General features: G+C 44.5%; 1 protein-coding gene across 3 annotated transcripts in view; it reads left to right on the top strand.

Moving 5' to 3' along the window:
* The window catches only part of LOC117977810 (zinc-regulated GTPase metalloprotein activator 1A), a 42,937-nt gene extending 30,013 nt beyond the window's left edge, over nucleotides 1-12,924 (top strand). Inside the window, exons 10-12 of one of the 3 annotated variants that reach the window (XM_055117347.2) lie at nucleotides 3,022-3,078; nucleotides 11,296-11,519; nucleotides 12,521-12,924. In XM_055117347.2, coding sequence (XP_054973322.1) covers nucleotides 3,022-3,078; nucleotides 11,296-11,494 — 256 coding nt within the window. In that variant the 3' untranslated portion in view covers nucleotides 11,495-11,519; nucleotides 12,521-12,924. Of the gene's footprint in view, nucleotides 1-1,144; nucleotides 1,285-2,002; nucleotides 2,978-3,021; nucleotides 3,079-11,295; nucleotides 11,520-12,520 lie in introns of those variants that run through there. The other 2 variants (XM_055117346.2, XM_057303181.2) reach the window with 2 other exon arrangements.
* The last annotated feature ends 1,190 nt before the right edge of the window (nucleotides 12,925-14,114 follow it).

Below are 14,114 nucleotides of genomic sequence, written 5' to 3'. Positions count from 1 at the left end.
GAGGCTAATCTCCGAGGTATAGGAAATACAGGAAGGAGGAGCAACAGGTCGGGTAGTGGTGGAAGCAGGTTTGGAAAATGTGATTAGTTTTGTAAACGTTTTTGAGTTTGAAGTGCCACTGGGGAAGGCTTTTGGAAATTTATTTCCAGAGTTCAAGACTGAGCTATCATTGCAGTTTGCTCAGCTATTTACTGAGCTATCTACTGTCAATTTGGATAGTATCTACAGTTTGCATTGTAGATACTGGATACTTGGATTGGCTGGTGCACCCTGTTTGTGAGACTCACTGGAGTTTGAAGAGATGACCACTGGAAAATATCCCTAAGCAGTAGCTGCAATTCCACCCCCACCTTGGAGAGCCAAAACCCTCTTCGTTTTCACTCTCCTGTCTTTGGTCTTAGGCTACTTAAAGCAGCCTTTAGACCTAGGGAAAAATTGAAAGCCTCTCTTTTAAGAAAAACATTAGGTACTTCTGGAATAGAGAGTTCAAGAAATGAGGAGAAAAACGAACTTTTGAAGCTTTTTCTTTCCCTTTTTTGTTTACTTCATTCTCTTACTCAGTTTTAAAATGCTGGTAATGGTCTTTTTTTTCTTTTTTTTTTTCTTGGCGATTTTAATGCTTTGGAAAAGATCTCATGGTTTTATCTCCAAAGGAGGAAATTAATTTGATGCCATGGAAATTAGTTTTCTAGTCGTATGCCTTGAATGAGTGAAGAATTTCTTTTTCATGGTGGTACTAAATTTGGGGAAAGCTATAGAAACTTTCATCTGGAAGCTTACACTTTTCCTCTTTTTTGAAAATTTGGTGAGAGACTTGGATATTTTATTATTTTCTGTAAAAGAGTGTAATTTGTTGTACAGGTCTAATATTGATCCTTTTTTGGAAGTATGGAAAGAATCTGAGTATAAAGCAGAATTACCTCAGGATGACATGTATTCTCAAGGACACTGTCACAGTGAAACAGTTTATTTAGAAGCTTGTGTTTCCAAACTGTTGAATTTGATATTCACAAAATTGGCATGTGTAAACTTTATTAAACTTTAAGCTATTTCCTAAGATGAAGATGACAAACTTGGAGGGAAACTTCATTCATTTGGTTTATTTTTATTTTTATTTTTATTTATTTTTATCTATTTGAGACAGAATCTCACTCTGGTTTGAGACAGAATCTCACTCTGTCCCCCAAGTTGGAGTGCGGTGGTGCGATCTCGGCTCACTGAAACCTCTGCCTCCTGGGTTCAAGCGATTCTCCTGCTTCACCCTCCAAGTAGCTGGGATTACAGGTGTGCACCACCACACCCAGCTAATTTTTGTATTTTTAGTAGAGACGGTTTGGCCAGGTTGGTGTCAAACTCCTGGCCTCAAAGTGATCCGCCCACCTTGGCCTCCCAAAGTGGAGCCCCCATGCCCCTTGTTTGTGGCCTGTCAATATAAATATGCTCAGTAGTGGGGGGAGGGGTGGGGGGTGAAAAAGGAAATATGTTTAATATTAGACTTTGGCCTTTTAGTGTAAACTGATATTCAAAAATTTCTTCATAGAACATTTGCTTCTTTGCTTGATCATTTTTCTAATTCTGTACATCTAAAATGCCCAGAATTTGAGTTGCTGTTACAGTCTACTAACATAGAACTTTGGAGTAATAAGATGGGAATTTGTCTCTCTTTTGCCAAGACAAGCATTCGTAATCTAACACAGTATTGTTGTCACGAGTGCGAGTATGTGATAGACTGTTGAGAATAAAGAAAGCAGGCACAGTTGGTCAGTCCTAAGATAAAGGAGATGTTTTTTCTTATATGTTTGTGCATTAAAGAAAAAAAATCTTGAATCTGACCAATGATGTTTTTTTTCCTTGTAAGAAAATTTAAGAAATGTTTGGCAAGCTTCTGGAATCTAAATTTGAAACTATACATTTGTCATTTTCTTTAAATATTTCTTCACCTTAGCTTTGATTATGAGAAATCACTGTCCTCTGCTGTTCTTTTTTTTTTTTTCCTTTTGAGGCGGAGTCTCACTCTGTGCCAGGCTGGAGTGCAGTGGTGCAATCTCGGCTCACTGCAACCTCCACTTCCTGGGTTCAAATGATTCTCCTGCCGCAGCCTCCCGAGTAGCTGGGACTACAGGTGCGTGCCACCACACCCAGCTAATTTTTGTATTTTTGGTAGAGACAGGGTTTCACCACGTTGTCCATGGCCAGGATGGTCTTGATCTTGACCTTGTGATCTGCCCGCCTCGGCCTCCCAAAGTACTGGGATTGCAGGCATGAGCCACCGCGCCCGGCCTGTCCTCTGTGGTTTTCTGGGCTTATGTTAAAATTATAACTCAATCACCAGTCTTTATAAATTTGCTTTTTTATATTTAAACCAAACCTAATGCTAATTGTGATATGTTATTTATTCTCACCTGATTTGAATCATTTGATTCAATTAAATGAGTTTAATTATCATTAAATAATTCTAAGAGAAATAATGTCTATTCGGATGGTGGGAATTTTCTTTCTACATGCAGCCCCATTCTGAATGAATGAAATCAAATCACGTGAAGATCAGGGTCCTAGAGTAACTTAATATTTTGTACATTGGTTATTTGACTCCTCATTTTTATATTACATGTTATATCAAGGGAGGGGGTATAAAAGAAATACAAAAATTGCAGAGGTATCTGGAATGTACCTATTTGTTAATTCTATTTGTCATTTCTTTTGTTTCATCTTTTGAGTAATAAGCTGCTTGGAAAAGTTTCTGTTCTTTAGCTGATTTTTTAGCTATAAAAATGTATTTGAAAAGCTCATAAATTTCAGGATTGAAAAGATAATTGAAAGTTTTAAAAAAACCTAATTCATTGAAGTAATAACCAAATAATTTTCAATCTTGATTCAACTGTGATTCAAATGTTACACCATTTGCCCACTTCTATGAATTTTATGTGTAAAATTTTTTAAGAGTCAGAGTTTTTTTTTCTTGATTAATTGGATGTATTTCACAGAATTTCCAACTGCTCACGTTAGTTTTCTTCCTTTTAGAGTTGATCTCTCTAATGTATTAGATCTTCATGCCTTTGATAGTCTCTCTGGAATAAGGTATGTTTTGTATAATTTGGTTACTTTTATTGTTATGTACCTTTTTTCCCCATAGTTAACAGGAATGATTCGCACAATTGCATCCATGATTTAAGCTTCCTGCCATTCCTTTGGCATACAAGACCATTCTTAATGAGGTATATTCTTGGAAGTTTTACTAATTGGTTGTTTGGAAATCATATTGCATTTTCCTGTAGAAATTATAGTGTAAATGATAGTTAACTTTAGAGGCTAATCGTTAACACTTCTACACCAAACACTATGTCTAATACTCTTTCTATGAGAAAATGCATGAAATACATAGAAAATTTTAGCTTAGCGTTTTCACACAAATAACTCTCTTCACTTTATTTTTTTATTTTTTATTTTTTCTTGAGTTTTTTAAAAATTTCTTTATTTATTATTATTATACTTTAAGTTGTAGGGTACATGTGCACAATGTGCAGGTTAGTTACATATGTATACGTGTGCCATGCTGGTGCGCTGCACCCACTAACTCGTCATCTAGCATTAGTTATATCTCCCAATGCTATCCCTCCCCCCCACCCAACCCACAACAGTCCCCAGAGTGTGATGTTCCCCTTCCTGTGTCCATGTGTTCTCGTTGTTCAATTCCCACCTATGAGTGAGAATATGCGGTGTTTGGTTTTTTGTTCTTGCAATAGTTTACTGAGAATGATGATCTCCAATTTCATCCATGTCCCTACAAAGGACATGAACTCATCCTTTTTTATGGCTGCATAGTATTCCATGGTGTATATGTGCCACATTTTCTTAATCCAGTCTATCATTGTTGGACATTTGGGTTGGTTCCAAGTCTTTGCTATTGTGAATAATGCCGCAATAAACATACGCGTGCATGTGTCTTTATAGCAGCATGATTTATAGTCCTTTAGGGTATATACCCAGTAATAGGATGGCTGGGCCAAATGGTATTTCTAGTTCTAGATCCCTGAGGAATTGCCACACTGACTTCCACAATGGTTGAACTAGTTTACAGTCCCACCAACAGTGTAAAAGTGTTCCTATTTCTCCACATCCTCTCCAGCACCTGTTGTTTCCTGACTTTTTAATGATTGCCATTCTAACTGGTGTGAGATAGTATCTCATTGTGGTTTTGATTTGCATTTCTCTAATGGCCAGTGATGGTGAGCATTTTTTCATGTGTTTTTTGGCTGCATAAATGTCTTCTTTTGAGAAGTGTCTGTTCATGTCCTTCGCCCACTTTTTGATGGGGTTGTTTGTTTTTTTCTTGTAAATTTGTTTGAGTTCATTGTAGATTCTGGATATTAGCCCTTTGTCAGATGAGTAGGTTGTGAAAATTGTCTCCCATTTTGTAGGTTGCCTGTTCACTCTGATGGTAGTTTCTTTTGCTGTGCAGAAGCTGTTTAGTTTAATTAGATCCCATCTGTCAATTTTGGCTTTTGTTGCCATTGCTCTTGGTGTTTTAGACATGAAGTCCTTGCCCATGCCTATGTCCTGAATGGTGATGCCTAGGTTTTCTTCTAGGGTTTTTATGGTTTTAGGTCGAACGTTTAAGTCTTTAATCCATCTTGAATTGATTTTTGTATAAGGTGTAAGGAAGGGATCCAGTTTCAGCTTTCTACATATGGCTAGCCAGTTTTCCCAGCACCATTTGTTAAATAGGGAATACTTTCCCCACTGCTTGTTTTTGTCAGGTTTGTCAAAGATCAGATAGTTGTAGATATGTGGCATTATTTCTGAGGGCTCTGTTCTGTTCCATTGATCTATATCTCTGTTTTGGTACCAGTACCATGCTGTTTTGGTTACTGTAGCCTTGTAGTATAGTTTGAAGTCAGGTGGTGTGATGCCTCCAGCTTTGTTCTTTTGGCTTAGGATTGACTTGGCGATGCGGGCTCTTTTTTGGTTCCATATGAACTTTAAAGTAGTTTTTTCCAATTCTGTGAAGAAAGTCATTGGTAGCTTGATGGGGATGGCATTGAATCTATAAATTACCTTGGGCAGTATGGCCATTTTCAGGATATTGATTCTTCCTACCCATGAGCATGGAATGTTCTTCCATTTGTTTGTATCCTCTTTTATTTCCTTGAGCAGTGGTTTGTAGTTCTCCTTGAAGAGGTCCTTCACATCCCTTGTAAGTTGGATTCCTAGGTATTTTATTCTCTTTGAAGCAATTGTGAATGGGAGTTCACTCATGATTTGGCTCTCTGTTTGTCTGTTGTTGGTGTATAAGAATGCTTGTGATTTTTGAACATTGATTTTGTATCCTGAGACTTTGCTGAAGTTGCTTATCAGCTTAAGGAGATTTTGGGCTGAGACGATGGGGTTTTCTAGATAAACAATCATGTCGTCTGCAAACAGGGACAATTTGACTTCCTCTTTTCCTAATTGAATACCCTTTATTTCCTTCTCCTGCCTGATTGCCCTGGCCAGAACTTCCAACACTATGTTGAATAGGAGCGGTGAGAGAGGGCATCCCTGTCTTGTGCCAGTTTTCAAAGGGAATGCTTCCAGTTTTTGCCCATTCAGTATGATATTGGCTGTGGGTTTGTCATAGATAGCTCTTATTATTTTGAAATACGTCCCATCAATACCTAATTTATTGAGAGTTTTTAGCATGAAGGGTTGTTGAATTTTGTCAAAGGCCTTTTCTGCATCTATTGAGATAATCATGTGGTTTTTGTCTTTGGCTCTGTTTATATGCTGGATTACATGTATTGATTTGCATATATTGAACCAGCCTTGCATCCCAGGGATGAAGCCCACTTGATCATGGTGGATAAGCTTTTTGATGTGCTGCTGGATTCGGTTTGCCAGTATTTTATTGAGGATTTTTGCATCAATGTTCATCAAGGATATTGGTCTAAAATTCTCTTTTTTGGTTGTGTCTCTGCCTGGCTTTGGTATCAGGATGATGCTTGCCTCATCAAATGAGTTAGGGAGGATTCCCTCTTTTTCTATTGATTGGAATAGTTTCAGAAGGAATGGTACCAATTCCTCCTTGTACCTCTGGTAGAATTCGGCTGTGAATCTATCTGGTCCTGGACTCTTTTTGATTGGTAAGCTATTGATTATTGCCACAATTTCAGCTCCTGTTATTGGTCTATTCAGAGATTCAACTTCTTCCTGGTTTAGTCTTGGGAGGGTGTATGTGTCAAGGAATTTATCCATTTCTTCTAGATTTTCTAGTTTATTTGCGTAGAGGTGTTTTTAGTATTCTCTGATGGTAGTTTGTATTTCTGTGGGATCGGTGGTGATATCCCCTTTATCATTTTTTATTGCGTCTATTTGATTCTTCTCTCTTTTTTTCTTTATTAGTCTTGCTAGCGGTCTATCAATTTTGTTGATCCTTTCAAAAAACCAGCTCCTGGATTCATTAATTTTTTGAAGGGTTTTTTGTGTCTCTATTTCCTTCAGTTCTGCTCTGATTTTAGTTATTTCTTGCCTTCTGCTAGCTTTTGAATGTGTTTGCTCTTGCTTTTCTAGTTCTTTTAATTGTGATGTTAGAGTGTCAATTTTGGACCTTTCCTGCTTTCTCTTGTGGGCATTTAGTGCTATAAATTTCCCTCTACACACTGCTTTGAATGCGTCCCAGAGATTCTGGTATGTTGTGTCTTTGTTCTCATTGGTTTCAAAGAACATCTTTATTTCTGCCTTCATTTCGTTATGTACCCAGTAGTCATTCAGGAGCAGGTTGTTCAGTTTCCATGTAGTTGTGTGGTTTTGAGTGAGATTCTTAATCCTGAGTTCTAGTTTGATTGTACTGTGGTCTGAGAGATAGTTTGTTATAATTTCTGTTCTTTTACATTTGCTGAGGAGAGCTTTACTTCCAAGTATGTGGTCAATTTTGGAATAGGTGTGGTGTGGTGCTGAAAAGAATGTATATATTCTGTTGATTTGGGGTGGAGAGTTCTGTAGATGTCTAATAGGTCTGCTTGGTGCAGAGCTGAGTTCAATTCCTGGGTATCCTTGTTGACTTTCTGTCTCATTGATCTGTCTAATGTTGACAGTGGGGTGTTAAAGTCTCCCATTATTATTGTGTGGGAGTCTAAGTCTCTTTGTAGGTCACTCAGGACTTGCTTTATGAATCTGGGTGCTCCTGTATTGGATGCATATATATTTAGGATAGTTAGCTCTTCTTGTTGAATTGATCCCTTTACCATTATGTAATGGCCTTCTTTGTCTCTTTTGATCTTTGTCGGTTGAAAGTCTGTTTTATCAGAGACTAGGATTGCAACCCCTGCCTTTTTTTTGTTTTCCATTTGCTTGGTAGATTTTCCTCCATCCCTTTATTTTGAGCCTATGTGTGTCTCTGCACGTGAGATGGGTTTCCTGAATACAGCACACTGATGGGTCTTGACTCTTTATCCAATTTGCCAGTCTGTGTCTTTTAATTGGAGCATTTACTCCATTTATATTTAAAGTTAATATCGTTATGTGTGAATTTGATCCTGTCATTATGATGTTAGCTGGTTATTTTGCTCGTTAGTTGAGTCAGTTTCTTCCTAGTCTCGATGGTCTTTACATTTTGGCATGATTTTGCAGCGGCTGGTACCGGTTGTTCCTTTCCATGTTTAGCGCTTCCTTCAGGAGCTCTTTAGGGCAGGCCTGGTGGTGACAAAATCGGTCAGCATTTGCTTGTCTGTAAAGTATTTTATTTCTCCTTCACGTATGAAGCTTAGTTTGGCTGGATATGAAATTCTGGGTTGAAAATTCTTTTCTTTAAGAATGTTGAATATTGGCCCCCACTCTCTTCTGGCTTGTAGAGTTTCTGCCAAGAGATCCGCTGTTAGTCTGATGAGCTTCCCTTTGAGGGTAACCCGACCTTTCTCTCTGGCTGCCCTTAACATTTTTTCCTTCATTTCAACTTTGGTGAATCTGATAATTATGTGTCTTGGAGTTGCTCTTCTCGAGGAGTATCTTTGTGGCATTCTCTGTATTTCCTGAATCTGAATGTTGGCCTGCCTTTCTAGATTGGGGAAGTTCTCCTGGATAATATCCTGCAGAGTGTTTTCCAACTTGGTTCCATTCTCCCCGTCACTTTCAGGTACACCAATCAGACGTAGATTTGGTCTTTTCACATAGTCCCATATTTCTTGGAGGCTTTGTTTGTTTCTTTTTATTCTTTTTTCTCTAAACTTCCCTTCTTGCTTCATTTCATTCATTTCATCTTCCATCGCTGATACCCTTTCTTCCAGTTGATCGCATCGGCTCCTGAGGCTTCTGCATTCTTCACGTAGTTCTCGAGCCTTTGTTTTCAGCTCCATCAGCTCCTTTAAGCACTTCTCTGTATTGGTTATTCTAGTTATACATTCTTCTAAAATTTTTTTCAAAGTTTTCAACTTCTTTGCCTTTGGTTTGAATGTCCTCCCGTAGCTCGGAGTAATTTGATTGTCTGAAGCCTTCTTCTCTCAGCTCGTCAAAGTCATTCTCCATCCAGCTTCGTTCCGTTGCTGGTGAGGAACTGCGTTCCTTTGGAGGAGGAGAGGCGCTCTGTTTTTTAGTTTCCAGTTTTTCTGCTCTGTTTTTTCCCCATCTTTGTGGTTTTATCTACTTTTGGTCTTTGATGATGGTGATGTACAGATGGGTTTTTGGTGTGGATGTCCTTTCTGTTTGTTAGTTTTCCTTCTAACAGGACCTTCAGCTGCAGGTCTGTTGGAGTACCCGGCCGTGTGAGGTGTCAGCCTGCCTCTACTAGGGGGTGCCTCCCAGTTAGGCTGCTCGGGGGTCAGGGGTCAGAGACCCACTTGAGGAGGCAGTCTGCCCGTTCTCAGATCTCCAGCTGCGTGCTGGGAGAACCACTGCTCTCTTCAAAGCTGTCAGACAGGGACACTTAAGTCTGCAGAGGTTACTACTGTCTTTTTGTGTGTCTGTGCCCTGCCCCCAGAGGTGGAGCCTACAAAGGCAGGCACGCTTCCTTGAGCTGTGGTGGGCTCCACCCAGTTGGAGCTTCCTGGCTGCTTTGTTTACCTAAGCAAGCCTGGGCAATGGCGGACGCCCATCCCCCAGCCTCGCTGCCGCCTTGCAGTTTGATCTCAAACTGCTGTGCTAGCAATCAGCGAGACTCCGTGGGCATGGGACCCTCCGAGCCAGGTGTGGGACACAATCTCCTGGTGCGCCGTTTTTTAAGCCCGTCGGAAAAGCGCAGTATTCGGGTGGGAGTGACCCGATCTTCCAGGTGCCCTCTGTCACCCCTTTCTTTGACTAGGAAAGGGAACTTCCTGACCCCCTGCGCTTCCCAAGTGAGGCAATGCCTCGCCCTGCTTCAGCTCGTGGATGGTGCACGCACCCACTGACCTGCGCCCACTGTCTGGCACTCCCTAGTGAGATGAACCCGGTACCTCAGATGGAAATGGAGAAATCGCCTGTCTTCTGCGTCTCGCACGCTGGGAGCTGTAGACCGGAGCTGTTCCTATTTGGCCATCTTGGCTCCTCTCTCCTCTCTTCACTTTAATAATGGATTAGTTTTCTGCCTTCTCCTGTGGGGAATCTTTTTGGTAAGGGAGGGAAGAAAATTTAGTTATTCTTGTGCATCAGTATCTTTTTCTTTTTTTATTGTAGTAAGAACATCTAACATGAGATCTACCTTCTTAACAATTTTTTAAGTGTACAATACGGTATTGCTAACTATAGGCATGAGGATGTGCAGCAGATCTCTGGAATGTTTCACTCTTTATAACTGAAGCTTTATACCCCTTGAATAGCAGCTTCCCATTTCCCTGTCTTCATAGCCCCTGGCATCCACCATTCTACACTCTTTCTGTGGGGTTGACTATTTTAATTACCTGACACAAGTGGAATCATGCATTATTTGTCTTTCTGTGACTAGTTTATTTCACGTAGCATAAAGTCATCAAGGTTCATCCATGTTTTTGCACATGGCAAGGTTTCCTTTTTAAGTCTGAATAATATTCCATTTTCTACATATACCACGTTTCCTTTATCCCTTTTTCTGTTAGTGGACATTTAACTTGTTTTCACAGCTTGGCTATTGCAAATAATGCTGCAATGAATATTTCATAAGTCTCGTATATGTCCATAGAAGATCATGAAAATGGACATGTGTCTGGGTATTTTGAATTGGTGGGGCAGTTTTGCTTAAGGGTAGGCATAGTGGGTGGCTCTATACTTGAGAGTTCTAATTCCCATTCCTATATATATTTCCTTTCTTTTTATTTATTTATTTTTTTGAGATGGGGTTCTCTGTCACTCAGGCTGGAGTGCAGTGGCACAAACGGCTTACTGCAGCCTCAACCTCCTGGGCTCAAGTGATCCTCCCATCTCAGCCTCCCAAGAAGCTGGGACCACAGGCATGTGTCACCATGCCTAATTTTTTTTTAAATTTTCTGTAAGCGTGGGGTCTTGCTATGTTGCCTAGGCTGGTCTCAAACTCCTGGGCTCAAGTGATCCTCATTCCTCAGCCTCCCAAAGTGCTGGGATTACATGAGTAGGCCACCACACCCAGCCTGATATATATATATTTCTAATTTTGCCTTACCCATGCCCTTAAAAACTAATTCTACTTTCAACTAGGGTGCCGCTCCCCCTGCGAGGGGGGTCCCAAGAGCCAGGGGGGGTAGAGCAGCTGGTTCTAAGTCCACGTCTCTCGAGGGGTGCATCCCCACACTGCGATGGGGGTCCTAAGAGCCAGGGGGGGAAGGAGGGCTGACTCTCAGTCCCTGCCCCGCGGGGGGTGCCTCACCCCCTGCGATGGGGTTCCTAAGAGCCAGGTGAAGAAGAGGGGCTGGCTCTCAGTCCCCACCTCCCTGGGCGTGCCTCCCCTTCCTGTGATGAGTGTCCTACGAGCCAGGAGGGGAAGAGGAGCTGGCTCTCAGTCAACACCTCGCGGGGGGTGCCTCCCCCACTTGCGATGGGGGTCCTAAGAGCCAGTGGGGGAAGAGGGGCTGGCTCTCAGTCCCCGCCTCGCGGGGAGTGCCTCCCCCCCTCGCGATACGGATCCTAAGAGCCAGGGGGGGAACAGGGGCTGGCTCAGTCCCCGCCTCGCGGGGGGTGGCTCGCTCCGCTGAGATGGGCATCCTAAGAGCCAGGGGAGGAAGAGGGGGAGAGGATGATAATAATTTCAGCATCGCAGGCTGTGTTCACCCAGCCTGTTAAACTGTTATTAGTATCCTGAAAGGGAGAGGATGATATTACTCCCCATAACAGACAGATATGACTCCCCATCGTAGAGCACGAGGTGTACACCCGCCCTGTGATTTTCTTCCTCATATTCAGAGACCGAGAGGTTGATGTCACTCCCAATATCGGAGGAAGTATACACCCCCGTGTGAGATGTTCCTTAATGATATTCCACGGCGGAGGGGGTGATATGACTACATACATGGCAGAAAGTGGAAACCCCCCAGGGATATTATTCCCACGATCCTGGAGGGAAGAAGATGATGTTACTTTCAATATGACAGAAGGTGGATGAAGTGGTGGACTGCCCCTCCACACCTGTGAGTATTTCTAGTTGGGTGGGACGAGAGACTGAGAAAAGAAATAAGACACAGAGACAAAGTGTAAAGATACAACAGTGGGTCCAGGGGACCGGCGCTCAGCACACCAAGGACCTGCACCGGCACCAGCCTCTGAGTTCCCTCAGTTGTTATTGATTATGATTTTCATGATTTTAGCAGAAAGGAATGTAGTAGGAGAGCAGGGTGATGATAAGGAGAGAGTCAGCAGAAGACATGTGAGCAAAAGAATCTATGTCATAATTAGGTTCAAGGGAAGGTACTATGACTGGACGTGCACGTAAGCCAGATTTGTTTCTCTCCACCCAAACATCTCAGTGGAGTAAAGAAGAACAAGGCAGTGTTACTGCAAACATGTCTCGCCTCCCGCCACAGGGCAGCTTTTCTCCTATCTCAGAGTTGAACGAATGTACAATCGGGTTTTACACCGAGACATTCAGTTCCCAGGGGCAAGCAGGAGACAGTGGCCTTCCTCCATCTCAGCTGCAAGAGGCTTTCCTCTTTTACTAATCCACCTCAGCACAGACCCATTACGGGTGTCGGGCTGGGGGACAGTCAGGTCTTTCTCATCCCATGAGGCTATATTTCAGACTATCAGATGGGGAGAGAGCTTGGACCATACCCTGCTTTCAAGGGCAGAGGTCCCTGCGGCTTTCCACAGTGCATTGTGTCCCCGGTTTATTGAGACTAGAGAATGGCGATGACTTTTACCAAGTATACTGCTGGTAAACATTTCGTTAACAAGGCACGTCCTGCACAGCCCTACATCCCTTGAACTTTGATTTTATACAACACATGTTTTTGTGAGCTCCAGGTTGGGTCAAAGTGGCTGGGGCCAAGCGGCTAGGGCAAAGCTACAAATTAACAACATCTCAGCAAAGCAATTGTTTAAAGGACAGGTCTTTTTCAAAATGGAGTCTCTTATGTCTTTCCTTTCTACATGGACACAGTGACAGTCTGATCTCTCTTTCTTTTCCCTACAGGTGGACACGCCCCCACTGATATTCCTTCTAATTGCAACGTGGGAGAGGAGGATATGACACGCGATATCGCAGGGAGTAGAAACACCCCTGTGATACTGTTCTTCATATTCAGGGAGGAAGAGGATGATATTACTCCCAATACAGAGGGGTGTACACCCTCTGTACACCGAGGGTGTACACCCGTCTGTGAAAGAGTTCTTAATCTCCAGAGGGGGAGATGATATTACTCACAATATGGTAAAGAGGCTGTGAGTCCACGGAGGATCCTCAGAGCCAGCGGGGGAAGAGGGGCTGGCTCTCAGTCCCCGCCTCGCGGGGGTGCCTCCCCCCACTGCGATGGGGGTCCTAAGAGCCAGTGGGGGAAGAGGGGCTGGCTCTGAGACCCCGCCTCGCGGGGGGTGCCTCCCCCCCCTGCGATGGGGGTCCTAAGGGCCAGTGGGGGAAGAGGGGCTGGCTCTGAGACCCCGCCTCACGGGGGGTGCCTCCCCCCCCTGCGACGGGGGTCCTAAGAGCCAGCGGGGGAAGAGGGGCTGGCTCTGAGACCCCGCCTCGCGGGGGGTGCCTCCCCCCCCTGCGACGGGGGTCCTAAGGGCCAGCGGGGGAAGAGGGGCTGGCTCTGAGACCCCGCCTCACGGGGGGTGCCTCCCCCCCCTGCGACGGGGGTCCTAAGGGCCAGTGGGGGAAGAGGGGCTGGCTCTGAGACCCCGCCTCACGGGGGGTGCCTCCCCCCCTGCGATGGGGGTCCTAAGGGCCAGTGGGGGAAGAGGGGCTGGCTCTGAGACCCCGCCTCGTGGGGGTTGCCTCCCCCCCCTGCGATGGGGGTCCTAAGGGCCAGTGGGGAAGAGGGGCTGGCTCTCTGTACCCGCCTCGCGGGGGGTGCCTCCCCCCCCTGTGATGGGGGTCCTTAGAGCCAGGAGCAGAAGAGGGCCTGGCTCTCTGTACCCACCTCGCGGGGGGTGCCTCCCCCCCCGCGATGGGGGTCCGAAGAGCCAGAAGGCTTAGAGGGGCTGGCTCTGAGTCCCCGCCTCGTGGGGGGTGCCTCCTCTCCCTGCGACGGGGTTCCTAAAGGCCAGTGGGGGAAGAGGGTCTGGCTCTGAGACCACGCCTCGCTGGGGTGCCTCCCCCCACTGCGATGGGGGTCCTAAGGGCCAGTGGTTGAAGAGGGGCTGGCTCTGAGACCCCGCCTCGCTGGGGGTGCCTCCTCCCCCTGCGACGGGGGTCCTAAGAGCCAGGGGGGGAAGAGGGGCTGGCTCTCAGTCCCCGCCTCGCGGGGAGTGCCTCCCCTTCCTGCGATGGGGGTCCTAAGAGCCAGGAGGGGAAGAGGGGCTGGCTTTCAGTCACCACAGCTTGGGGGGCCTTTATGTTCTGGTTTTACCCAAGAGTCAGCTGATTTGCTTCTTGTACTAGCAGGGCAGTTGCTGCCAAGGCCCTCAAACAGGGGGGCCATCCTTTAGAAACCCTGTCTAGCTGTTTAGAGAGGTAGGCCACCGGCCTCAGCCAGGGCCCCACAGTTTGGGTTTAAAGTCCAGCTGCCATCTTTTCTCTGACGCATACAGTGGAAAAGGCTTTGTGAGATCCGCTAGCCCCTGGGCTG

Source organism: Pan paniscus, chromosome 11 (genome assembly GCF_029289425.2).
Source record: "Pan paniscus chromosome 11, NHGRI_mPanPan1-v2.0_pri, whole genome shotgun sequence".
NCBI lineage: Eukaryota > Metazoa > Chordata > Mammalia > Primates > Hominidae > Pan > Pan paniscus.
Note: the sequence above shows the minus strand (reverse complement) of the source record. Positions and strands in the feature narration are given on the sequence as shown.